This window comes from Rhododendron vialii, chromosome 5a (assembly GCF_030253575.1).
Source record: "Rhododendron vialii isolate Sample 1 chromosome 5a, ASM3025357v1".
In the NCBI taxonomy this organism is placed as follows: Eukaryota; Viridiplantae; Streptophyta; class Magnoliopsida; order Ericales; family Ericaceae; genus Rhododendron; species Rhododendron vialii.
Genome location: NC_080561.1, coordinates 30,659,015 through 30,686,287, shown reverse-complemented (window position 1 = coordinate 30,686,287; position 27,273 = coordinate 30,659,015). Strand labels below are relative to the sequence as shown.

At 36.5% G+C, this 27,273-nt stretch overlaps 2 protein-coding genes across 7 annotated transcripts in view; both read left to right on the top strand.

The window, feature by feature from the left end:
• The window catches only part of LOC131325232 (uncharacterized), a 62,012-nt gene extending 56,291 nt beyond the window's left edge, over positions 1-5,721 (top strand). For 4 of the 5 annotated variants that reach the window (XM_058357370.1, XM_058357369.1, XM_058357367.1 and 1 more), the window contains 7 exons: positions 1,126-1,312; positions 1,393-1,612; positions 2,514-2,838; positions 3,486-3,625; positions 4,075-4,199; positions 4,306-4,507; positions 5,287-5,721. In XM_058357370.1, the coding sequence (XP_058213353.1) occupies positions 1,126-1,312; positions 1,393-1,612; positions 2,514-2,838; positions 3,486-3,625; positions 4,075-4,199; positions 4,306-4,507; positions 5,287-5,374 (1,287 nt within the window). In that variant the 3' untranslated portion in view covers positions 5,375-5,721. Of the gene's footprint in view, positions 1-1,125; positions 1,313-1,392; positions 1,613-2,513; positions 2,839-3,485; positions 3,626-4,074; positions 4,200-4,305; positions 4,508-5,286 lie in introns of those variants that run through there. The other variant, XR_009199613.1, reaches the window with a different exon arrangement.
• A 14,775-nt stretch (positions 5,722-20,496) lies between these two features.
• On the top strand, positions 20,497-26,277 carry LOC131325231 (uncharacterized). 2 transcript variants are annotated; one of them, XM_058357366.1, is made up of 4 exons: positions 20,497-20,805; positions 23,278-23,366; positions 24,344-24,454; positions 25,748-26,277. In XM_058357366.1, the coding sequence occupies exons 1-4, from the start codon at positions 20,622-20,624 to the stop codon at positions 25,934-25,936; spliced, it is 573 nt and encodes a 190-aa protein (XP_058213349.1). In that variant the 5' UTR covers positions 20,497-20,621; the 3' UTR covers positions 25,937-26,277. The 2 variants fall into 2 exon arrangements, with proteins under 2 accessions (XP_058213349.1, XP_058213348.1); XM_058357365.1 differs by having other exon boundaries at positions 24,335-24,454.
• Positions 26,278-27,273: the final 996 nt, after the last annotated feature.

The window sequence follows — 27,273 nt, the reverse complement described above, 5'->3', positions numbered from 1 at the left end:
AAATGGAAGGAAACAAAGTTAACAAACACAAGTGCACCAATTGCTACGCTATTACTAGAGTGTAGACAAAAGTAGACAAAACTGTAAAAAAGTGAGAATGAAGTCAGCTAGGCTTCTAACGAAAGAACAAGCTTGCTAATTTTAGGAAAAAGAAGCAAAATGCTAAATAATCTAAGTTGTTGGAACTTGAAAGTAAGCTGAAAGGCTGAGAAGCTTGAGTTGGAAATTGGCAGTGTCTTAGGGCGCAGAGCCCTAGGCCTAACCAGAATTAACCTATTTATATCTGAGATGTATCCATTTTCTCCCCGAGACTAGGCATGCTTGGGCTCTGGATGGATGACAAGTGTCCCACATCTCCAAACTTCTTCCTTTTATCTCCAAACCATTGATTCTGATGTGAGTCCCCTTGATGGCTGCCATGTGAAGAGTTGAACCAGTCTTCATCCGAAATGCTTCCACTTTTCCAGGGCTCAGGCCTTGGTTCTTCTCACCCACTAACCACGTCTTAGCTAGAAATGGCTTCCCTGGGTGTCACATGACGAAAAACCCTAACACTTACAGGGAGGACTTACCTGTTCTCGGGCGAGTGCGGATGTAATCTCACCATGACTCAATCTTTATGTATTTGCCCGTCGTAGTGGTTGGTTAATGCATAAGCCCAAGTTAATGCCAGGAATATTCTGTAGGGATTCCCTGAGAATCTGCCAGAGTGAGATCCGTCCCTGAGATCTTGATCACCCCCGAACTATAGGAGGTTGTCGGTGAACACAAGGCAGGGAAGATCTGGTGTATCCTTGCCATATTACAATTGGCTCCTTAACCTTGATCCTCTTAACCTGAACCCACTATCCGGGCTTTCACGCCACATCATCTTATCATTAATTTTGCAAAAATTGTCAAAAGTGGGTGTAAACAAATCAACGAGCTTATGTTTTCCAATTCTAAATTGTAAAGCTTTCTCCTTGATATTCTATAGAACTAATTGGTTGGGAAGAATTTCTTGTCGAGTTTTGTAGGACACATTTAATCTTGGGAGCGAGGAAGATAATTTGAATTATGGATAGCCTCTGAGTTTCCACTGCAGATGAAAATCTTGCTAATTAGATTTCAGATTCTTTTCTTCAGGGCCATGTTCCACCTTTGCAGCGTACAGTACTCGAAATCTTACCTCTGTTACATCCAGCCGAGCATCTTTCTTCAATGTGGTCCCTCTTTCTAGGGGAAATTTTGCAATATCTTCCGATATCTGATTCATCTCTGCAGAGTGCAGAGGACAAGCCAGAGAAAACCAGCACTGGGCACCATGTTCATGGTAGTAGAATTGGCACCTGACCTGGATTTGTTTTCTGTTTGGAATGAGCAAAACTTTGAAAGTAAGTTTTATTTCCACAGGCAGTAATAAGATGATAAAGCATCAGATGCCTGATTCTAGTTCCGCTAACACGGAAGACCCATCTCTTAGCGCTGGATCAAACACTTGTGGTACAATGGCGAGCATCCCAGGTTATCTGCTTGCTGAGAAGCTCGTTCCTGTCCTTGTGGATCTTTTCCTACAGGCTCCAGCGTTAGAGAAATGCACTATTTTCCCTGAAATTGTTCGAGGTCTTGCAAGGTAAGATTTGCTCAATGCCGTCACGCTTACAAAATTGTTTAACGCTGAGATGTGAAAGTCTGCGGGTGTATGGCTTTCATGTTGGTCATTCTTTTGTTATCCTAGCGGAGTTATAATTTGATCTCTGAACAAGAGAACCAATTGATTTACTAAAGTGGTAAAAGGGTTCTAATAAATACTGTTGCCCTGGACTCATTTTCTTGCATACCTTTGCCCCTTGGTGATAGCTTCTCATATACTGGTAACTGATAATGTTTGGCCTAAGACGCAAGTTTATTAATGCTACACAATATTGAGATGACCATGATACAGATATCCCAAGAACAGATTCAACACGCATTACTCCAAGGCATGTGTAATTTATTTTTGCCTAACCAGATGAAAGAAGAACTAATCATTTCCTTTAAACAGAACAAGGCATTTCATCTATCATGCAATCCTAAAACCAGCTTGCAAGTTTACAGAAATGTTCTCACAATTGACAGGCTTATATGTTGTGTGAAGTGCAGGATTCTGGCTTAGCTACTCCAAGCTTTTCTTTGTTTTTACTTGTCCTGCATACGCATGAAGGGAGTTTAGATAGAATCCAGCAAAACTTTTTTTTGTTTTGTTTTTGGGGAAATAAATCCTAGTTAACCTAGTTCCACTGATAATGATCTAGTTACTTGTCAGTGATCTAAATGATGGGATTCTCTTTAGACATTTTTGTCTCTTTCTTAATTGCCTTAGCTCTCTGTATTTCTGAGTTTGATTCATCAGCTCAAAATAGATACAAATACATGCCCTTTTGTTAAATCATGGATAGTTCCAAGGTTTCCTTACCCCTCATTGTTACACTCTTTCTACGCTTAGGATAGAGTTGTTAATGAGATGAAGCTATTCATAGTTATTTGATATACAGGTGCATGACAACAAGAAGAGACAGCCCTGAAGGCTCACTTTGGAGATTAGCTGTTGAAGGTTTCAACCGCGTTCTTGTAGATGATACCAGCAAATTAACAGCAACTCGTGGGTCCGATCAAATTATTGGTAAACCTTCAAGAATACGCTTATGGAAAGAAGTTGCGGATGTTTATGAAATATTCCTACTAGGCTATTGCGGACGTGCCCTCCCTCCCAATTCTCTATCCACTTCAACTCTTGCGGCTGATGAGTCTCTCGAGATGAATGTTTTAGACATATTGGGTGACAAGATTCTTAAGTCGCAGATCGATGCACCGCCTGATGTAATCTTCTTGCTTGCTTAACTCCTACACATATCACACGTTGACTTTGCAGTTACAGAAACCTGATTTGACGCACTTCATGGAGGAATCATTATTGTTCAGTCGTACAATTCCTAGTTGTAGTAACAAATGACTATCATTAATGTTAACACTCAGCAAAATGACTATACTAGAGATAACAAGGACAAGTTTACAAGCTTATAATGATAATAGCAGTAGAAAATGTCATACGAAAAAATTTTAATTACAAATTTCAATGAAAATTATAATAGAGAAATTGAGGCCGAACATCCAGGCCACATTATGAACCACCTTTGGTTCAGGTAGGGATTCAACTACTTGAGGGATCCCCCAATCGTATAGTTGGACCTTTTGGTAGAGCAAGGATAATCAAACCCCAGGCTCTTATTTACTCATCTTTTGGCCTGCTTCTGAACATGGCTCATTTCCTAATTTTACAATTGTTTATAAATGGCTGTTGGTCTATGCTTAACACAAAGATTCCATTGTTTGTGGTTATCTTCTTTATGAACTGCTTTCTTTCTTGGTTGGAAGCTACTGCACCAGACATCTATGAGCACCTTGCTTCTCCCTCAGTGACAATGGCTTGCAAGTTTCATTATTCTTATTGAACTTTGTTTTGACAGATTTTGCAACGACTAGTTTCCACCCTGGATCGTTGTGCATCAAGAACATGCTCTCTGCCTGTTGAAACTGTGGAGCTCATGCCCTCCCACTGTAGCAGATTCTCTTTGGCTTGCTTACAAAAGTTATTTCTCTTGAGCAGGTAACAAATTCCTTGAGGTGAACATTCATTCTTAGGTGCCTGTACTTAATATGTTACTACGAATGCTATTGGTTTTATTGCTTTTGCAACTTACAGTACTGGTTGACCGTGTGGAGTTATCGATCCAATTCTTCTGTTTGAGGCAATAAAAGTCTTGTTTTGACCATATTCTATCTTTTGTTAAAACAGTTAACGGATGAGCACTAGTCCAGTTAAGATTTTTGGATTAATACAGTGATGAGTTGTTGGCAAATCCTGCCAACATGCACTTTATTGCTGACTGCTATTATCCGCTCAATCACATCATTAGTTGATATGGAATCAGAATAAAAACATCTGGTTTCGTGACTGTCAACTGTCAAGTCCTTTTTTGTTTGTTTCAAAAACTCTTTCTATGCCTCCAAGCTTTGTTTTACCTGTTTATTTATGTGATAGTAATTTGTTTTCAGTTGCCACGACGAAATCTGTGGCTGGAATCTGGCTCGATCTGAAGTGAGCAAAATTTCAATTATGATACTCTTGACGAGATGCGATTACATCTTGAAAAAATTTCTGATCGACGAGAATGACTTAGGTGGGGCACTCACTCCCTTACTCTTATAATTGAATGTTGAATATCTCTCCCCTCTAAGCCTGTGTCACAAATCAATGAATTGTAATCACACTGTATGTATATGTAGGTGACCGTCGATTTCCTGCAGCAAGACTTGACGAAGTAATATTTGTCCTTGAAGGGCTGGCTCATCTGGTAGTACATTCTGATACTGTGTCTGTTCTTCCTTTACATCCATACTTGAAAGGAGGCCTTGCCAAGGAGAATGGTGACAAGCGTCCACACCTATTCATTCTGTTCCAGTCTTTTTGTGAGCTTGTTATATCCAGGTAAAACGCATACGTTGCGATTTTTAAATATGAATTGAGTAGACAAGTGGAAGTACCGGGAATGTTAGAAATGAGGTTTTATGGCTCCTGAGGCAACTAGTACAGCAAGCTATGACCTTAGAACAATCTGCATTTTGTTCGGATTGTCGCTAGGTTAAAGGTATTACTTTTATGTACCTTCGGTGAAGTGATGTAAACTCTTGACAAAAGCATGTGATACAAAACTGGACACAGATATTGCTATCTGGTTTGTTGAATATGTAAATGAGAGTATCACAACTTGATTAATGGCAACACAGTAAAGGATGTGACTCTGCAAGTTCAACTTTCATAAAGCCCTGAGGACCAAATGAAGTTTGTAGAGTTGGTTGATCCCGTGGAAACATAGACCAGTAATGAAACCTGTAGGACTGATAAGCCCCATCTTTAAGCTGCACCTAGGGCTACAAAGCATTTGAAGAACATTGACTGAAACTATAGCACTAACCTAGTAACATATGATTGGTAATCACTAATCACTGTTTGCCTTACAAATTAGAACTGCGGGAATGGTTTTTGTTGATGGATAGCATTAGTTTGGGTTGTATGATATGGGGAAGAAAGAATGAAAGAAAAAACATCTTACTTTATTCCTATCAGGATAAGGTTTCTAATCATTGACTTACACCATGCGGATGAATTTCTCATTAACGGACATCTTGTAATGTGTTACTTTTTGATTTTGTGTTTTCGGAGAGGAATAAGTATTCTTACAACTTGTGAACCTTTCCATTGGACAGGGAACATAAAGTAAGAGAGCTAGTGCAGGTATTGTTAAAATTCATCAGTACGGAATTGGCGCTGGAGAAAATAAATCTAGCTAGTTGAATCATTGAAGAAAATGCTCTCTGTTGAGTTATTCAATTATGTTTGTCCATGTGAGGCTCACCGGAGGAATTTTTTTCTTTTCCTCCAATTTTCATCGTTTCATATTATTGTTGTCTGTACATTACGGAAATCTAGTTTGATAGATATATGAGAATTTGTCTCAGGGCAAGTATTTAGTGGCCTTGTATAATGAAGTAGTTTTGTGACTCAAAGTTTCATTAGTTCAAAATGTGAACAATCATCTTTTGGTTCGTCAGGGAAGATGTGTTCTGTATTTGTTGATAGTGTATAATGGAATCCTTATTAACTTGGTTACTAATGGATTACATCACCAACATTTTGAGTTATTCCCGGTGTTGCTTCCAATGTATTACTCCATTTTCTATTTTGTTAAACGTGTCCGCAAGCAACAAAGGTCAGCCTTGTTCGTCCACCAGTCTCACTTGTAACTGATGAAATATGTTTATTGCTTCTACTTGTAAATAGTAAAGCATCGCACAACCACCTTGTTTTCATTACATGCTTGGTTTAACCTCTTCGAATTCTGCTGGCTTTGAAAGTATTCGAAGAGCGGAGGTTACTCTGTTTAGGAGGAGAGATGACATTGAAGAGCATGTCTATCTGAAGGTTGAGAGATATATTACATATTCTTTATCAAAAGGTAGACAGAAATTAAATGGTTCATTTTCAGATTCTGTTGGCATTTGCCTGTTTCTATTGCTCGGGTTTACCAACTCATTTCTACTACCCATTCAGATGTTTCTTTCACTGCTTCGTACCATTGATTATTGATTGCTAGTTCTGTATTATGTTGTGTTTATAGACTTCTCCTTATTGGAATCACAGAGTACATAGCAAGATATTTTTGTTTGCTTTCGCTATTTTTTTCACTAGTTGTGCTGCTTTGTGCACATGCATTGCAAGAATTTTTTTTTTTTTTTTTTTTTGTGTAGGTTATTCGCTTGTTCGTTTTGGGTTTCAAAATCCTTGCACACGGTCTCGAATAAAATTCCTCTATCTATGTATCTCCACTCGTTGCTCTCAACAGACTCACTCAAAACCCAAATCGAACAGAATGAGTCTTTCAAGCATTAGAAATTTCAAATGTTCTCTAACATAAACTTAAACGAAACCTTTGAAATGACATAGCTGTAATAAAAAATGATGCAATTACAAATTAAAGGATGCAATACAGAATTTTATTAATTCGGGTAAAAGTTTAGGTGTCTTTGAAGTTTAATAAAATTTTGAGTAAACTTAATTTTGATATATATTTGAGTTTATCCAAAGTTTGAGTTAAAAATATTGGAGGGCCGGTGGCAGGACCGATTTTATAGAATTTGTACAAGTTCGAGGCGTGGCTAGATAAGGTCCAAATAATCAGCCATGAAAATACCATCCACGCTAAATTGAATACAATCTTCGTTTTTTTTTTTTTTTCTGATCAAAATTGATTCCAATCAAATCTCAATCAAATCTCCTCTTTTATTTTCTGCTCGTGTGTTTTTCCTATTACTTATACCTATTTAACTCTTTTTATTGCAAGCAAACAAATTGACAATTTTTTTCGTTCACTTTTTATGGAGACAATTCTAATTACGCGCAGAAGTTTGGGCATTTGAGTTTATGAATAGATAAAATAAATTGGGTATTCAGAGGCAACAAATATGATTAAGGAACTTGCCGTAATTAAAAATAATAGTAATTGATTTGGTTGAGACGTGTTTCGAATCAATCTAGTGTGGATGATATCTTCATGCCCTACTATTTGGTCCTCTCTTATCTTGCCACGTTGCAAATTATAGAAGAACTCTACCAACAGTACTAGAACCTGGAGATGACCTAGTCGTAATCATAATTATAAATTTTGAAAGACACAAAATAAGATTTTAAGATTTTGAGTAAAAGTTTATGTGTCGTTTAAGCTTAAATAAAATTTGAGAGACTAATTTGATATGCAATATTTTAATTTACTCAAATTTGTAGTTAGAACGTGGAGGATTGGAGACTAAGGCCCCCTTTTGGCAATTTTTTGGTGCAGTTTTTTTTGTTTTTTTTTTTAGTTTACTATCTGTATATCCGTGGGTTGTGCACGAGCATCACGAATTGTACAGATAAGTTAAAAACTTGTATGTCTTTGAGTTTACACGGATAATATTCCTTAACAATTCACAATATGTTAGGTTCCACAACTCTAATCAACGAAACATGAAGTTGAAAATTGAAACTCCTTTTTCGTCCACTGTTTTTCTTTTGCCTTTGGAATATTCAAACAAATCTGTTGATTTTTTTTTTTTAAAGACCTGGAATAAAACACCTACTATTACACAAAATAACATTTTTAAATTTTCAGTAAGAGTTTAGGTGTTTTTTAAGCTTAATTAATGTTGGAGTAAACTAATTTGATATGCAATATTTAAGTTTACTCAAATTTGTAGTTAGAAAGTGAAGGGTTGGAAAGAACTACCAGCTAAGCTAGCACTAGTGGTAGGTTCTTGTCCCCATTCCGTGGAGACTAGTATTCAAGCCCAACGAGGGGCGGGGTTTCAGAGCGATGAAAGTCCGAGACCGCTTATGCTCGTGGAGAAATGTTAAGCATAGCAATGCAAATCAGTTTCTTGTTACATCCTGGAACCTTAGTTCTAGGATTTTCTGTCCTTTGTAATTGCTCTGTTTTTTGGATTTACTTTTCCTAGATGGATAGGTAGGCTCTGATTGTACTGAGGTTTTGACCTCTTGTTGGTCTTGGTTGATTGCCTTATAAAAGTTATCCACACACAAAAATATTCTACTAATCTCCACTAACTATATAATATTGGCAAAAAAAAGTGAAGGGTTGGAGAGGACTGTATTTGGCGCAATATTTTTTTTAATATTTTTATTAGATTTAGATCAAATTTTTATATCACATTGTTTTTCTCAGTGGGAGGAATCGGAAAATATAGAAATGTAGACAAAGGTCGAAAAAAAAATCATATAAGACTACAAAAAACAACCCAAAAATAGAAAAGATTCCCCTCATCAAAAGAAATGATATAAAAAATTTACCTAAAAAGAGTAACAATTAGAGAGAAGATAACTAAAAAGATCGTGCCAAAAGTCCAAATAGGTTAGGCCAAACAGGTTATAAGTCACATAAAACACGTGCACAAGCTTGAACGAAAGTGCGAACGTACAAACAATTTAATGTGAGTATCGAGGCTCACAGAAGAGAGAATTTATTATGGGAGAATTTTTCATAAGTCCACTATAGCACTTTCCAAACCCTTCTATTCCACTTCTAAGTTTCATAACCTACTAAGTCTACTACTAATTTTAATGACAAAAATATCCTACCTAAGAAACAAGGGCCTTGTTTGGCTAACACGAAAATATATATTTTCCAATTTTTTTCGTTTTTATTGCAATTAAGTCGTTGTCGCCGCCGCCACTGCCGCCACTGCTACCACCACCACCGCCGCCGTTGCCGGTGCCATCACGCCACATATAACGTTATATGAGTAACCAAAAACGTATTTTTTCATTTTTCTAGATTTTTTTTATTGAACTCATTACACTTAACATTTAACGTTATATATGTAACAAATTTCTCTTTTTATTTTTTCCTATTTTTCTTGTATTGGTTTTTTAACGTTATATGAGTGATAAAAATTTCCTAACATACAACATTAAATGTGTGGCAAAAATTTTCTAACATTCAACATTTCTTTTTTGTTTTTCTTGTTTTTAGTCTTTTAACGTTATATGCTGGTCCATATAAAACATATAACATTATATGTGAGTTTTTGAATATCTAAATATCACAAAAAAATAAAAAACAGAACATATAAGATTATATTTGAGCTTCTGCAATTCTGAATTTCACAAAAAAATAGAACAGAACATATAACATTGTTACCCAAATTATGCAACCTAGAGGGGGGGTGAATAGGATTGCTAGTAATAATTACCAATAAAAATTTATCTCTAACAATATATGCAAACAATAAGTATGCAATCAAAATAGAGAGATAGAGAGATAGAACCCGTTTATAGTGGTTCGGTCCGGATTTGTCCACGGTCCGGCCCTACTCCACTTCTCCTCAAGCAATTACTTGAAGGTTCCACTAATCTTTAAAAGATTACAACTTGTAAGTCTTGCGGGTGCTTACAAAAACCGAACGCCTCTAGCTTTCCCAAGGAGCTAGCACAACCGCAAGAATTTTCTTCGAAAACTTCTCAAAAATAATAACACCCAAATTCCAACCCGAATTTGGTCTTCTAAGCTTTCAAGTGTTTGACTCAAACACTCACTTAGGAAATACAAGTATGTGAAGAAGGTATGAAAATTATCGCTCACGACTTGTACAAATTTTCTCTCAAGAATAATATGAAAGTGGATGAACAATGAGAATTTTTGGCTTTGATCTTTTGAGAATTTGCTCTTGCAATAATATGGAATGTTGTAGCTTGTGTGTATGTACTCATTAATGAGTTCTTGATGCCTTATATAGCCATCCATATGCTTCCTAGCCGTTGGAAACTAGCCGTTGGAACTAGCCGTTGGAAACTAGCCGTTGGAAACTAGCCGTTTGAAACTAGCCGTTGGAAACTAGCCGTTTGATAGAGTGGTCATCCGGGTGGTCGTCCGGTTGTCACAGCTTTCTGTTCAGACAGCCGGCTTGTCAGCCGGTTCGTCAACCTGTGGCTCACAATTTCATCTAAATAAACCGTTAAAGCATGTATTGAGCTCAATAAAGTCTTTGTAAATATAAATCATGAATCCAAGAGACTTTATGCTATATTTCAAGGTCACGAAAATATTTAGTTCGGGAATCGACTTTTCGATAATTTTGTATTTGCCGAATAAAAATATCATTGAATTAATCATCAAAATAATTAATAGAGATGCATATATATTTTCACAAATTATAATGCGTACATTTTTCAACAATCTCCCCCTTTTTGATGATGACACAAAATGATAGTTTTTATTCAAGTAGGAGTTATGCCAATCTCCCCCTTAATACATGCACCAAAGCAGTTATCTATGATCAACGAGTAATAGCAATAATCATCAGATCATAGCAAGCAATTTTTTAAATTTGCCCAAAATGGCAAGATAGATCAATTAAAACTTGGCTTTTTCTCCCCCTGTGACATCATAAAAAAAAAAACTAAAAATAGAAAAACAATAGGGCCATGGTTCCAGCACCATGCCGCTCTTGCCCTGTAGCACTCTATCTTCGTTCATTGAGAGCTTGGCGTCCTTGATTTTCGTATTCTCGAATAATGGCTGCTACAACGGCAGCTATAATGCCAATCCAATACCACAGAGTATCCACATTTACATTCCATCCGAACCATGGTGGTATTCTCATGGTAAGTAACGCACACAGCAGAATGAAGATAAAGAGTTGCATCCAAATGGTTTGGATAAACAACCTGAACTCTGCTCGTTCGGCATCTCTTTCGTAAAACTCAATCGGTAATCCTTGCGGTATGTTTGCCATTGCTCGATTTTGAAGGATAGAGATTTGGAGAGTTTTAGGCCGAGAAAGAAGGAGAGATAGATAGATGAGGAGATAGAGAGAGTGTTGTGGAATTTATAGAGTATGAGAGAAGTGTTTGGAATGCTGCGCCGAATTGTTTGAAATGCTGCGCCGAAAGAGAGATAGATGAAGAGATAGAGATAGGATAGGGGATGCGGTAGAGATGCGGCGCCGAAAGAGGATAAGAATAGGGGAAGAAAATTGTGTTCGGGTGTTTATTGTTGTGTCCCCTTAATACATGCTCCCCCTAAAAGAGAGCTTTTTAAAGAATGCGAGAGGTATTACCGAGAATGATTATCCCTGCAAGCTTAGAGACAAGAAATTCATATCGGCGAAGTATATAAGAGACAATTTAAGCACTAAGCCATGAAGTTCATACAAACTAAGTGTAACAGACTTAATAAATCAGAGTTAGCAACGCAAAAGCTTGAATAAGTCTCAACCTCACGGTTGTCCGGTTGGACATCCGCTTGGACATCCGACTGACAAATGCAGGTTAAGTCCAGAAATCGTTTAAGAGGAGTAACATTAAAGACCATAAAACTGATTTTCTTCATACCAAACACAGGAAAATGAAACATATGATAAAATGTTTGGAGGGTGATTTCTTTATCAAGATCATTTGTACTCTCCATCAAGTATGATATTTACGAATTCAATCAACTCAACATTGAATCAAAAAAAAACTTTTGACATCAAGAACACAACTTTTTCATAAATGATTAGACATGCCGAGTTCTCGTCGAATGAAACAAAATTGTTCTTCACCAAGGGGTTTTGTGAAAATGTCCGCCAATTGCTTGTCGGTACTAATAAAGTTAAGTTCAATATCCCCTTTTTGAACATGATCTCTTATAAAATGATGTCTAATCTCAATATGTTTTGTTCGAGAATGTTGAATTGGATTCTTGGTTAAGCTAATTGCACTAGTATTATCACATTTAATAGGAATATGATCATATTGCAAATTGAAATCCTCCATTTGTTGTTTGATCCACAATATTTGGGCACAACAACTTCCGGCCGCTACATATTCCGCCTCGGCGGTAGATAGAGCTACGGAATTTTGTTTCTTGCTATGCCAAGACACTAGAGAGTGCCCTAGAAATTGGCAAGTCCCACTTGTACTTTTACGATCAACTTTGAAACCTCCAAAATCCGCATCCGAATAACCAATTAAATCAAATGCAACTCCACGTGGATAAAACAATCCTAAGTCATGAGAACCGCCAACATATTTAAAGATACGTTTAATAGCTTTTAAATGCGATTCTTTAGGACATGATTGAAATCTAGCACACATGCAAACACTAAACATTATATCCGGTCTACTTGCAGTGAGATAAAGTAATGAGCCGATCATACCTCGATACATCTTTTCATTGACGGCCTTACCATTCTCATCTTTGTCTAGCTTAGTTGATGTGCTCATTGGTGTGCTCGTTGGCTTTGATCCTTCCATGCCAAACTTCTTAATAAGTTCTTTCGCATACTTGGCTTGGTTGATTAGGATCCCCTCATTAGTTTGCTTGATTTGAAGTCCGAGGAAGAAGTTAAGCTCCCCCATCATACTCATTTCAAATTCACCTTGCATACACTTAGCAAACTCTTTGCACATATTATCATTAGTGGCACCAAAGACAATATCATCAACATATATTTGAATAATGAGCATATCTTTACCTTTGGCTTTAATGAAAAGAGTAGTATCAATTTTTCCACGAGTAAAGCCATTGTCAAGCAAGAATGAACTAAGTCTATCATACCATGCACGTGGTGCTTGCTTCAAACCATATAAAGCTTTTGAGAGTTTAAAAACATGATCGGGGTATACATGATCTTCAAAGCCGGGAGGTTGTTTGACATAAACTTCTTCATTTATGAACCCATTCAAAAATGCACTTTTCACATCCATTTGATAAAGCTTGAAATTTTTGAAAGATGCAAAGGCAAGTAATATGCGAATAGCCTCTAATCTAGCTACCGGTGCAAAAGTTTCTTCAAAATCAATACCTTCTTCTTGATTATAACCTTGAGCAACAAGTCTAGCTTTATTCCTAACAATATTTCCGAATTCATCTAGCTTGTTACGAAAAACCCATTTAGTACCTATAATAGTGTGATCAAGAGGCTTAGGTACTAATGCCCAAACTTTATTCCTTTCAAATTGATTTAACTCATCTTGCATGGCCAAAATCCAATTTTCATCATCTTGAGCTTCCGGAAAGTTTTTAGGCTCAATTTGAGAAACAAAAGCTTGATTTTCACAAAAATTTCTATGAGACGAGCGAGTGGTTACCCCTTTCGAAACTTCTCCAAGAATCAAGTCCTTTGGATGGTTTTGCACGAATCTCCAATCCTTGGAAAGATCTTGGTTGTCTCCCATGGCATCTTGAGGTTGATTAATAACTTCATCTTCTTTGATTTGAGAGCTTTCTACTTGAGTATCACCATCAACTTTTTCTTGAATTTTCAAGTCATGAATCTCATGTGTAATTTCTAAGTCATCATTATCAACAACATCCTTAGTAGCACAAGGATTAGATTCATCAAAGGAAACGTGAATAGATTCTTCAACAAGATTAGTGCGCTTATTATAAATTCTATATGCTTTGCTAGTAAGAGAGTAACCAATAAAGATGCCTTCATCCGATTTTGAATCAAATTTACCCAAGTCATCTTTTCCATTGTTTAATACATAACATTTACAACCGAAGGCATGAAAGTAATTAATGTTGGGTATTCTACCATTCCAAAGCTCATAAGGAGTTTTCTTGAGGATAGGCCTAATTAAAACTCGATTCAAAATATAGCATGAGGTATTAACGGCTTCCGCCCAAAAATATTTTGGCAAAGAGTTTTCACAAAGCATAGTGCGGGCCATTTCTTCCAGAGTACGATTTTTTCTCTCTACTACTCCATTTTGTTGAGGAGTACGAGGTACGGAAAAGTTATGACCAATACCATGTTCATCACAAAACTTTTCATATAAAGAATTGTCAAGTTCTTTTCCATGATCCGTACGAATGTTAGAAATAACAAAGCCTTTTTCATTTTGAACTCTTCTACAAAGTTTAGTGAAATTAGGATAAGCCTCATTCTTATGAGCTAGGAACATCACCCATGTAAATCTAGAGAAATCATCAACAACAACAAGACAATAATAGTTTCCACAAAGACTTGGAGAGCGAGTTGGTCCAAACAAATCCATATGAAGTAATTGCAAAGGTCTAGTAGTTGAAACAACATTTTTGGACTTAAAAGAAACCTTGGTTTGTTTTCCTTGTTGGCAAGGACCACAAAGTCTATCTTTTTCAAATTTGATTTTAGGAAGACCTTTTACCAAATTTTTTCTAGAGAGTTTTGAAATAGCATCCATACTTGCATGTCCTAGGCGCCTATGCCAAAGCCAACTATTTTGACTCAAAGCGGAAAAACATTTTATATCACAATTACTTAAATCATTGAGATTAAAAACATATACATTTTCAAGTCTTTGTCCAACGAAGAGTGTCTTGTTGCTTTTGACATTTTCAATGATACATTTGGATTTTTCAAAGATAACACGATTTCCTCTATCACATAATTGACTTATGCTAAGAAGATTGTGTTTTAAACCACTAACAAGTAAAACATCTTCAATAATAGGAGAATTACCTATATCACCGATTCCTATGATTTTGCCTTTGTTGTTGTCTCCAAATGTGACATGTCCACCATCTTTAGACGAAAGAGAATTGAAAGCCTTCTTGTCACCGGTCATGTGTCTTGAACATCCACTATCAAGGTACCAACTTCCTTCCTTGAGAGAACTTTTGAAGCATACCTACAATAGTACATCAATTCTTGACTTTTGGTACCCAAATCATCTTGGGTCCTTGAAGGTTAGCATTGATACGGTTCTTAGGAACCCAGACCTTTTTTGCATTAGAAGATGAGTATCCTTTCATAGGACAAGTAGGAGAAATATGACCAATTTTACCACAATAATGACATGTCAATTTAGAATGGCTAGAAGGAGGAACATCTTTTCCAAAAAGATTTTTGTGTTGAGTGGGATTATAACCAATTCCGGCCTTGTGAAAAGAAACCATTTGTTTTCCAAGAAGAATGTCTAAACTTTCTTTTCCATTAGTGAGTTTTGAAAGAGAATTAGTTAAATCATCAATTTGTTTTTCTAAAGATTCGTTTTTGGAAGTATCCTTCAAATACTCTTTTTCTTTTGCCAAAGAGGTTCTTAAACTTTCATTTTCTTCCTCCAAAATATCTTTCTCTTCAATTAAATCATCCATATCTAGTGAGAGATCTTTAGCAACCTTTTTAAGAAATTTGTTTTTAGAAACAACCTTTTCAAATTCTACTTTCAACTCTTTATAGGCAATAAACAATTCATCAAAGGAATAGGATGAGTCGAAATCTACCTCGTTTTCTTCGATGGCCATGAAACACAAGTTAGCGACCTCTTGTTGCTCATCGTCCTCATTGGAGCTACTATCGTCACTATTGTCCCATGCGGCCATCATAGCTCTCTTTTTGTCCTTCTTTGAATATTTTTTGGCATATGGACATTCACTTTTGATGTGGCCGGGCTTCTTGCACTCGTAGCAAATGATTGGATCCTTTTTGCTACTTTCTTCTTTGCCTCCATCTTTTCTTGAAAATCCTCTACCTTTGCGAGATGCTCTATTTTTGAGGAGTTTCTTGAACGTTTTTGTGATGAGCGCCATTTCATCATCCTCACTTTCGTTGCTTGAATCCTCCTTGCTTTTTGATTTGCTTGTTGTACTTTTGAAGGCAAGATCCTTAACTTTCTTCTCTTTTTCACCCTTGAGGTTGTGATGCATTTCCTCCGTCATGAGAGATCCCATGAGCTTGTCCATCGTGTATTTTGAGAAATCTTTGGATTGTAGGATGATGGAGGTGGTAGTGTCCCAATTGGTTGGCATGGAACGGAGCACCTTCCTTGTCATTTCGGATTGACTGTAAATCTTTCCAAGAGCTTTTAAACCGTTAGTAATACTAGCAAATCTAGCAAACATTTGAGATATAGATTCATCCGGTTTCATTTTGAAGAGCTCGTAGCTATGCACAAGAATATCAATTTTGGACTCCTTAACTTGACTATCTCCTTCATGTGACATTTCTAACTTATCCCATATTTCTTTAGCCGATTCACATGCGGAAACACAATCATATTCATTGGGAGTAATAGCACAAAAAAGAAGGTTCATAGCTCTATAGTTCTTTTCTATTGAAGCCTTTTCCGAATGACTCCACTCATTATCTGATTTAGGCATAGTCTCTTCCCCAACTTTCTTAGTAGGAATAATGGGACCATTTTTGATAATTTTTCATAGATCATAATCCGTGGATTGAATAAAGATCATCATTCTATTTTTCCAATGAGAGTAATTTTCTCCGGTGAACAAGGGAGGTCTATTGGACGATTGACCTTCGATACAAGAAACATTACTAGTGGTTGCCATGGATCTTAACTCTTAGATGGTTAAATCTACAAACAAGAGCCGAGGCTCTGATACCAATTGTTACCCAAATTATGCAACCTAGAGGGGGGGTGAATAGGATTGCTAGTAATAATTACCAATAAAAATTTATCTCTAACAATATATGCAAACAATAAGTATGCAATCAAAATAGAGAGATAGAGAGATAGAACCCGTTTATAGTGGTTCGGTCCGGATTTGTCCACGGTCCGGCCCTACTCCACTTCTCCTCAAGCAATTACTTGAAGGTTCCACTAATCTTTAAAAGATTACAACTTGTAAGTCTTGCGGGTGCTTACAAAAACCGAACGCCTCTAGCTTTCCCAAGGAGCTAGCACAACCGCAAGAATTTTCTTCGAAAACTTCTCAAAAACAATAACACCCAAATTCCAACCCGAATTTGGTCTTCTAAGCTTTCAAGTGTTTGACTCAAACACTCACTTAGGAAATACAAGTATGTGAAGAAGGTATGAAAATTATCGCTCACGACTTGTACAAATTTTCTCTCAAGAATAATATGAAAGTGGATGAACAATGAGAATTTTTGGCTTTGATCTTTTGAGAATTTGCTCTTGCAATAATATGGAATGTCGTAGCTTGTGTGTATGTACTCATTAATGAGTTCTTGATGCCTTATATAGCCATCCATATGCTTCCTAGCCGTTGGAAACTAGCCGTTGGAACTAGCCGTTGGAAACTAGCCGTTGGAAACTAGCCGTTTGAAACTAGCCGTTGGAAACTAGCCGTTTGATAGAGTGGTCATCCGGGTGGTCGTCCGGTTGTCACAGCTTTCTGTTCAGACAGCCGGCTTGGCAGCCGGTTCGTCAACCTGTGGCTCACAATTTCATCTAAATAAACCGTTAAAGCATGTATTGAGCTCAATAAAGTCTTTGTAAATATAAATCATGAATCCAAGAGACTTTATGCTATATTTCAAGTTCACGAAAATATTTAGTTCGGGAATCGACTTTTCGATAATTTTGTATTTGCCGAATAAAAATATCATTGAATTAATCATCAAAATAATTAATAGAGATGCATATATATTTTCACAAATTATAATGCATACATTTTTCAACAAACATTATATGTGAGCTTCTATAGTTATAAATCTCACAAAAAATAGAATATATAACATTATATCTGAGCTTCTGTAGCTCTAAGTCTCACAAAACATGACATATAAAATTATACATTCTCAAAACAATATCATATCTTTCCAACAATATTATATATTTCAAAAAATAACATTATATGTTCACATATCATGCCCCCATTATCCTTATTTTCAATCGCGTCTTGAATCCCAAGTTGAATGTTGATGAGACCACGGGGGGGTCGAGCTTCATTTTTTCACAGTTTCTTCATCAAAACCTTCATCGAATCCTTCAAAATTTGTGATTTTCTACCTCTGAATAGCATTCCCATAACCTCTATAGCTACATATATACATATTCAAAACAACATAAACAATATTAATATATCTCAAAAACGAGATATAATATTATATATCTAACCCTAGGAAAAACACATATTACACATGACAGAAGTTCACATATAACGTTATATGCTTCATTGTCTATCACTTATTGAATTGGTCCACGCAACGGGCTCTTCGACTTGCTTCTAATAATATATAGATATATCCATATGTGCTTTTGAGAGGCCGCTGCGCGGATCTATTCAATAAGAGAACATATAACGTTATTAGTTCCTCTTTTTTTTTTTTTTTGAGTTTTACAAGACAAAATCTCATATACAACGTTATATGTTCTTTATGGAAATTGAAATATTTTTTTATGTCAATACAAGCATATATATATATATATATACACAATCCGGATCAAGTCCACACCCTTACGGTCCGCACCCGTCCGCACCTCCCATTTCCCGATTGAATTTCGATGATCCGAGTCGCTCAATGTGATCAGAACGTGATTTCGGTTCATAAAAAAACTGCTTAGATCAAGCCCTTCCTGGTCATTTTTTTTGCTAATTTCTCGCAAGTACCCTTAAAATCACGTTCTGAACACATTGAGCGGCTCGGATCATCGAAATTCAATCGGAAAATGGGAGGTGCGGACCGTAAGGGTGTGGACTTGATCCGGACTGTATATATATATATATACATATGGTCACAAATATTCTCATATAACCATATATAATCATATATGGATATATCCATATGTGTTTTTGAGAGGCCGCTACGCGGACCAATTCAATAAGAGAATATATAACGTTATTAGTTCCTTTGTTTTGGAGTTTTACAGAACAAAATTAGGTACTAAGAGCAAATTGTCACATATAACATATATGTCTTAGTAGAAAAAATCATCTATAATCAAACCACATTGCTAACCGAGTTTCAAATCACATATTTTCACGTATAAGTCGGAGAGGCTGCTACGTGGACCAATTCAATAAGTGATCAACAACGAAGTATATACCGTTATATATGACAGAAGCTCATATATAACGTTACATAGTACAAAAGGTCATATATAACATTATATGTTCTCTTTATTAAATAACATAGAATATTACTAATCTAGAATGTTATATATAACAATATAACGTTATATATTATTATATCTCTCTCTAATTAAGAATGTTTAAAAAAAATGACATTAAATAACAATAAAAACACACAAAAATATATTTTTTGTGTGACACGAAAAACACATATAACCTTATATATTTTTTCAAAAAACACAACATGTTCCAACCTTATATGTCTAGCCCTAGAAAAAACACACATATAACCTTATATATTTATTCTAAAAACTCCAAATATATTAGAAGCAATTCGGAGAGGCCACTGCGCGGACCAAATCAATAAGCGATTGATGAAAATATAATCTTATATATTTATTCAAAAAACTTCAGATCTCTAACCCTAGGAAAAGTACACATATAACCTTATGTATTTATTCAAAAACCTCAAAATCTGATGATAACCGGATTAGACTAAACAATATCGGGTTAAAAAAGGAAAAATACAGAATAATATAAATACGGAAGTCGATCACGAACGAATCAATCACGAACAACAATCAGTCGATCACGAATATCGCATTAAAAATAGAAAAATGCAAAAAAAGATACATACGGAAGTCGATCGCAAACGAATCGATCATGAACGGCAGTCAGTTGATCACGAATAGTCGTCGACCCCCTCTCTCTCTCTCTCTCTCTCTCTCTCTCTCTCGTTTGGACTCTGTTTCCCTTCTGGATATGGAAACAATGTGAATATGGGAAATTTTATAGGAGTGAGATATGTCAGATTAACAGTTTTTAAAGGTAAGGGTATTTTGGACCTGAACTAATTTCTTTTTTAATTGAATTGGACTTAAGGCCTCGCCAAAACTTAATTAGTGGACTAAATGGGTTATGAAATTTAGAAGTGGATTTTATAGGTTACAAATATGCTATAGTGGACTTCCCAATAATTTTTTAATTTATTATTATGTACAAAACTTTGGAACATGTGAAAAAGAAGGAAAAAGAAGGAAAAGTTTTAGATTTTTCCCTTCTCTTGTTTGGTTTTAGAGTGACGAGAAGAGAAAAGGTAGTAATTTTCATACTTTTTTTTTTATTTTATAAATACACCCTATTTTTTGTCCTTTAGTGAAATCTTTAAATGCAACCTTTTTTTATTAGAAAAGACAAGAAATATAGTGCATTTATCAATAAAAAGAAATGTGAAAATCATTTCTTTTCTATTTTTTTTCTTAATTATTTTTCCTTCTCTTCCCTCACTTCCAAACAGAGCTTAAATTTGTTACTGTATTATTCTCCCTCTTCTTCCTCTCCAAATCAAACAAAAGAAATGAATTTTTTTGATAAGTTTAGAAGTCTATTAGACATTAAATGTGCATAAGAATTTTCCTTCCAAGTGAAAATACCCACTTAACCGTTCGCGTCCAACTGTCCAACTCAGCAAGTACTGTACTGTTAGTTACTGTATTTGACAAATTGGGACGGAAGGAGAAAGTTTGAACAATGGGTAGAGTAAATTTTTTTTTATTTTTTTTAAAGTTTGGAAGTCTATTAAATATTGAGTGTAAATTTGAGGATATTTTGAAATTCTTTTTCCTCATTTCCTTTTTTTCTTCCCCATAATAAGTTCCAAACGAAAGGTTGGAGACGCCCTTACCTTAACTGCACATTTGAGATCTTAGAGCTAGGGTTTCTCGCAGACTAGTGTTTCCAATGGTTCCTGAGAGGGTGCTTTCGGCAGAGAGCGGTGCGCAGCTTCAGGAAGGCATCAGTTTGGTTCTGTCTCGGTGGGCTGCCCTTCAGATGGCCGTCGTAAACGAGTGGGGCGGCCGTGACTCTCGCCTCAAATCCCAGCAACTCGCCCCCGACATCTTCTCTTGGTTCACTCAATCCAAAGGTACTCGTACATGTCTATAGGATACACAATTGATGTATTTTTCATTGTTTCTGCTGTTACTTTTGATGGGTTTTTCTTTTTTAAATTCCACGTGTTAGCCATACCGCGAAAATGGAAATCGTGGTAAGTCATAATGGCTTCACCCTTTTAAGTTCTTAGAGCATCTCAAAGGTACTTGTTGTATACGATATGATTGATGTATTTTTCGTTGCTTCTGCTGTTACTTTTGATGGGTTTTTCTTTTCCTTTGATATTCTATGTGTTAGCTATAGCATGAAAAAGAAAAATCATGGTAATTCAATGGGCCTCAGAGCATCTTAGGGGTACTTGTTATATACGATATAATTGATGTATTTTTCGTTGTTTCTGCCGTAACTTTGATGGGTTTTCACTTTTTCTTTTCCTTTGATATTCTATGTGTTTCTAATTGATGTATTTTTCATTGTTTCTGCGGTTACTTTTGATTGGTTTTTCTTTTCCTTTGATATTCTATGCATAAGACATAGCACGAGAAGGAAAAATCATGGTCATTCAATTGGCTTCGCCCTTTTGAGTTCTTACCCTTCTAAAAGAGCATCTCCAGCCCTTAACCCTTTTTTCCACTCAAACTCAAAATTTGAGTACGAACTTTCGAAAGTTCACTCCAACCCGTGACTTAAACCTGCATGAAAATTAAGTTTTTAGTCGAAACAGAAGTATTACACGCTCTAAAGTCATTGAATGGTGATAAAGTGTCCGGTCCAGATGGTATGTCTTTGGCCTTTTTCCAACATTGTTAGGGAGTGGTGAGGGGAGAAGTAATGGGTATGTTCCAGCATTTTTGGAAGTTTGGGGAGTTTGAATGCTTCTTTTGTGGCCTTGATTCCAAAAAAGGAAGGAGCACAAGACATCCGGGATTTCAGACCCATCAGTTTACTTGGGGGTGCTTATACGTTGTTGGCCTGAGTTTTGGCTATTCGTTTGAAGAAGATGGTTCGAAAGGTGGTTTCAAAGACTCAAAATGCCTTTGTCGAAGGTAGGCAAATTCTTGATGTGGTGTTAGTTTTTGCATCTCCTTTGTCAGAGTGTCAGTTTTGGTGAATAGGACTCCAGCCGATTTTTTTCAGACTTTTAGAGGTTTGCGTCAAGGCAATCCTCTCTCCTCCCTTCTTTTTATTTTAGTTATGGAGGTGCTCAGCAGGATGATTCAAAAAGAGGTTGTAGGGGGCTTTTTACATGGCGTCAAAGTGGGAACAGGAGATGGTTTGAGCTTGTTGGTTTCGCACATTCTTTATGCCCATGATACTCTTTTGTTCTGCAATGCGGAGCTAATGGCGGTGGGATACCTTAGATGTGTTCTTTTGTGCTTCGAGGCTGTTTCTGGGCTTAAAGTGAATTTGGGAAAATTTGAAATGATCCCTATTGGGGCAGTCGACGATATTGGTGCTCTTGCTCAGATTTTGAGTTGTAGGGTGGCGTCGCTCCCGACAGAGTATTTGGGATTGCCACTATGTTCAGCTTTCAAATCAAAGTCAGCATGGGACAAAGTTGTGGAAAGATTTGAGAAGAGGTTGGTGGGTTGGAAGCGTCAAGATATTACTAAATGAGGTAGACTCACTTTAATTATAAGTACGCTCTCTAATTTGCCCACTTATTTCATGTCCTTGTTTGTTATCCCGGTTTCGGTTGCAAAAAGGTTAGAGAAGATTAAAAGAGATTTTCTTTGGAAAGGTGTGGGGGAAGAATTCAAGTACGTAGTATCATATAGTTGATTGGGATACGGTTTGCGCTCCTATTAGAGGCAAATGGCTTTGGAGATTTGCGTGTGAAAGGGAGAGATGGTGGAGAACGGTTGTAGTAGCTAAGTACGGTAGTGGGTGGGGAGATTGGTTGGCCCTCAATGTGAGATTGCCTTATGGGGTTGTGCTTTGGAGGGGCATCTTGAATGGTAGGGATGCTTTTGAAAAGAATATTCATATGGTGGTTGGCGATGGGAGTAGGGTGAAATTTTGGGAGCATTTGTGGTGTGGGGATGTCAGTTTGCGAGACGCTTTTCCGAGTATATGTCTTTTGGCTTGTGATAGAGATGCAAGCATCTTTGATTATCTCCATTTTCAGCATGGGGCCCAGTTTGGGGTATTCGTTTGCGCAAGGATGTGTGCGATTGGGAGGAGAATGCTTTGATTACTTTGCTTTCAAGAGTGTATGGTATTCATAGAATAGGTGAAGGGGAAGACGAGATGCGTTGGAGCTTGTCTAAATCCGGATCTTTTCAGGTGAAATCTTACCATCAAGCTCTTTGTAGGAGGCCCATAGAATGCAGTAAACCAATAATTGACTTCTATTGTTCACAATTCTCTAGCCGGATTGTATTTTGCAGCATGAACTGGGTATTGTTTGCATGCAATTACTGGGAGAGTAGATTTATCATTCGATTTTGATACGATCTTCTCCCTTGTAATTTTCTGCTCTTTTTTTTCTTTTATTTTCCAGAGCAATTATATATTGATGACTTAGAAGATATGCTTGAAGAATTTATGCTCTCTCTCAACACAGAGATCGATGATGGCAGCGTTGAGGAGGTTCGTTAGCGATACATAACGAGTTACCCTGCATTTTCAACATCCTTGTTTATGACAATTATGTCACGTGGTCAGATCTTGCATAATCTTGTCGCATATGATCTTTATGGTCCTCTCTTCTTATTTTTAAGTTTGTTTAGAGCACTTTAGAGCTTGGAGCTTGTTTTAGTGCACGAATTTCGCTAACTGAAACTCCCAGGATTGCCCTGTGAACTTTTCCAATTATAAGTGGTCTGTATTTTTTTGTGAAAGTGTAAGTCTGAGTTTGTTGGTTATTTGTACTTTGGGAAGAATAACTTTATTTCTTATTGCACATGTAGAGCCTACTTGACGTGAGAGCATGAATCAGTAATTTCAAATGTTGGGAATTGGCCAAAAGTTTATTTGTTTTTCCAGCTTCTAAGGTCTATGACACCAAGTCCTTTGGCTATTGAAAAAGAAAAAGAAATGTTGTTGCCTTATCTCTTATATGGAGGAAAGAAGAAAATCAAATACATTTAGGCACCTTTTTGTCAGTGTTCTTCATATGTCCTTGCAACATCCTTTGATTGGTATACCTTGGAGATAGGATTTCTTTTCACCATCAGGTTTTATTAAAAAAATTTCCTGTTTCCTGCATTATTATGCTTTTTGGGGTCATTAAAATATTTGCTAACAATGTCGTTGGAATAAACTATAATCGACGTGGGTTTGACTTCTTTAATGGGTTGAAGTGAATGTTCTCCTATTCATATTTACAAATGATTTATAGTAGAAGAAGAAGATAAGCGCATCTGCACCTAATGCCCATTTAAAAAGAAACTTAAGTATGATTAATGACTTTTACCATCTTTATATGTTGAATTTAGTTAATTTGATCAATTTCCTGCCATTTTTATTAGATTGTATGTTTTGCAAGTTATGTGCATTTTCATTCAGCTATGCAATCTCTGCTAATTGGTTGTTTGGTGTTTGTCATTCAAAACAAGGATGTGCAGATAGCTGAGAGATTAATGATCATGCATGAAGAATGTTTGGAAGGTAACTATCAGTCGATCCAAATTTTGAGGGAAGCTGATCCTCCGGCTGTTGTTGTTCCTCAGATACAGGTAGGTTTAGTCCTCCTTGTTTGAAAAGTTTAATGCTCTATAATTGAGAGTAGTTTTCCATTTTTACTGAGCTGTTGCCTCAAGTTTGTACTTGTTTTGGAGTTTTCAAATAATTGAACGATGACTTTAGATGGTTGAAATAAAATGTCGTGAGATGATAAAAAACTCTACTTGGTCAAACATTTGGGGTAAAAGATGGCCTTGCCAGCCGTAAAAAGTAATTCTGAAATGTTCAAATTGTTCCCATCCATAAATTTGTGAGAACAGATTGTAATGAAATAAAATGTCTTGAGATGATGATAAGCTCTACATGGTCGAACATTTGGGGTAAAAGATGGCCTTGCCAGCTGTAAAAAATAATTCTGAAATGTACAAATTGTTCCCATCCATAAATTTTTGAGAACAGATTATAATGGTAGTTGGTTAGATGTGCCCTCCAATATCGCCTGCTGAAGAATTTATGGACAAACTAAGCACTTTCCTCCTATATCAATTATCAACTTCCTCATTGTGAAGTTCTTAACAAGGGAATTATCAATTGAGGAGAGTTAGTGTAGCATTAACTGGAGATTCAAGGCATTGTTTACTGAACAAAGGATATATCTCTCTCCTGTGATGTAGTGCATGTAAACCGCTATTTCAATGCCTCATGGCATCAAATTGGGGTCTGCGTATTATATGCTGGCAGTGTTGGTAATTAGATTGTTTTCGCTTAAGTTGCCTTTTGCAAGCAAGAAAGCCTCTGCCTTACTATTTACTCTGGTATACATAAAAAGCAATAATCTAGAGAATAATTCTATTTGCTACAAAACTTGGATAATTTCATAGCACCGTGATTGAGAAAAGATTCTTGTTTAATCTGCTTAACATGCTAGTGAGAAACAATGTTGGATGCTTAACTTCATTGGTGTGCTACTAACTATTTGACATGGACCTGTGTATGAGTGACGGGTTCAGGTATGTGTAAGTGTCACATTCACCTAATTTTCATCTCAAGGACAAGGACACAGAGATATGCTAAAATCATAATTTGTTAGTCGATTTCTTTTATTTTCTCGGATAAATTCTGTTTCCAAAGAGACTTAGGAAATTTCATGCATAATACAGTTCTACGCATAATTCATGGTAAATATGAATCAAAAATACGTTTGTTTAGTACTATTTAGTACTAAATATGTGGGACACGGATCTCATACCCTTATCTGAGCTGACACCTTTATTTTGTACATTTAGAAGGAAACATGTAACATAGGCTACTAATGGTTAGTCTTTTGCTTCCTAATTGTGCGTCAGGGCGTGGATAGTGACGACGACAACGATGACGATGATTCATCAGGAATGGTAGTTGATGCCCCAAATTTCCATTCAAATCTAAATCGTAAGGAAACGATGGTTGATGAGCCAAGACCCAGTGAGACAGCTGAAGCTGAAGATGGGTGGACAGTAGTGGCCCCTAGGCGGAACAGAGGGACAAGGAACTAAACAACACCCTAATGCCCCGTAAAGAACTGGGTCACTAGTACTCTCTACTTGAGAGATGTCATATTATGTTATCTAGGAAAAAAGTTTTGAATAGAAGCCAAAGGTGTCTTTCGGCTTGCTAGCAAGTGATTTTCCAGGAGTGCCCTGTTTTGGTTTCTCTCTTCTTCTTTTTGCTCTCCTTTCGTTTGTGTGTTTTGCTAGTAAGTTGTCATCGTGAAATGAGCTGCAAACTGGTTTTCTGTTACATGATCCCAACTCCTCAAGCATCATACATACTTGGGTTCATTCATTTTGTTAGTAACACGTACTGTATGTCATGGTGCCTTCGTTTTCTGTGCTTAGTTCATGACATTCAAACCTAGTATATTTAAACATTAGCGGCTGATGGCTAAACTGTACTATCGTTTTGCGGTTACTCATTTTAACTGGTGCAACTTCTGCTACAATGGTTTGCCTCTGTTTTTGCTGACCGTTGAACCGGAAAACCATCTCTCTTTTTGTTTGAGCGAGGGGTTTTGAGGGACTAATTCTACCAGCAATTACTTTAGGAACCGCGCGTGGTATGTAAGCCTGGGTGTAACGCCATGAAGACCCTCGAAAGGAGGATTTAGTTTACTAGAGTGCCATTTCAAAAGGAATTTGCATTTCGCTTGGTTGTGATCGGTCTAGTCTGCACTAATGCATAAAGTTTAGTTCCTCAAAATGCTTTGCTCGCGGGTTCTTATTGTTAGTCCGATATGATTACTTTATCGGACTAACAAATACTAAGTAATACTCCTAAAATATATTTTTCTTTGTTAAGTTATTTTATTGAAAAAAAAACCTCACGCAGCGCGAAGGGGCATTCCCCATAACAGAACACCAAGCCAAACCATACAATATATTTTATGAATATTTGATGGATAGAGAGAGGGTGATAGAGAGTCTGGTGCAGGTTGAAGGAGAAAAGGAATCGGGAAAACATAAAAAAAAAGTAGACCTTTTTGGGTGGGTAGTTTTGCTATGGTTGATGTACATACTCAGCGCTCAGGTTTTTACTGTAGATGCAGGTTATTGTTTTGTTTCCCTTTCCCCACTCCTTCAAATAAAGATATGTGAAGGACAATGCACTACAGGTGCAGGGCGGCTTGGCGTGCTCAATTGAAATATCTTAATAATGATCTGAACCGTTCACTTTAAAGATTACACTAAGTATAATATCCAGAAGAAAAAAAAAATTGATCGGATATCATTATTACTATGGTCTAACAACATTAGTTATACGAAAATGGATTGTCAGTATCATTTAGAAAATTGTACTGTGAGTGAGACAAATTTATCTTTACCGTGTATATTTC

Coding starts and splice junctions, on each gene's coding strand:
- LOC131325231 (XM_058357365.1), top strand. CDS start 20,622: ATGGTTCCTGAGAGGGTGCTTTCGGCAGAGAGCGGTGCGCAGCTTCAG. Junction 20,806..23,277: donor TTGGTTCACTCAATCCAAAG/GTACTCGTACAT, acceptor TTTATTTTCCAG/AGCAATTATATATTGATGAC. Junction 24,455..25,747: donor TTGTTGTTCCTCAGATACAG/GTAGGTTTAGTC, acceptor ATTGTGCGTCAG/GGCGTGGATAGTGACGACGA.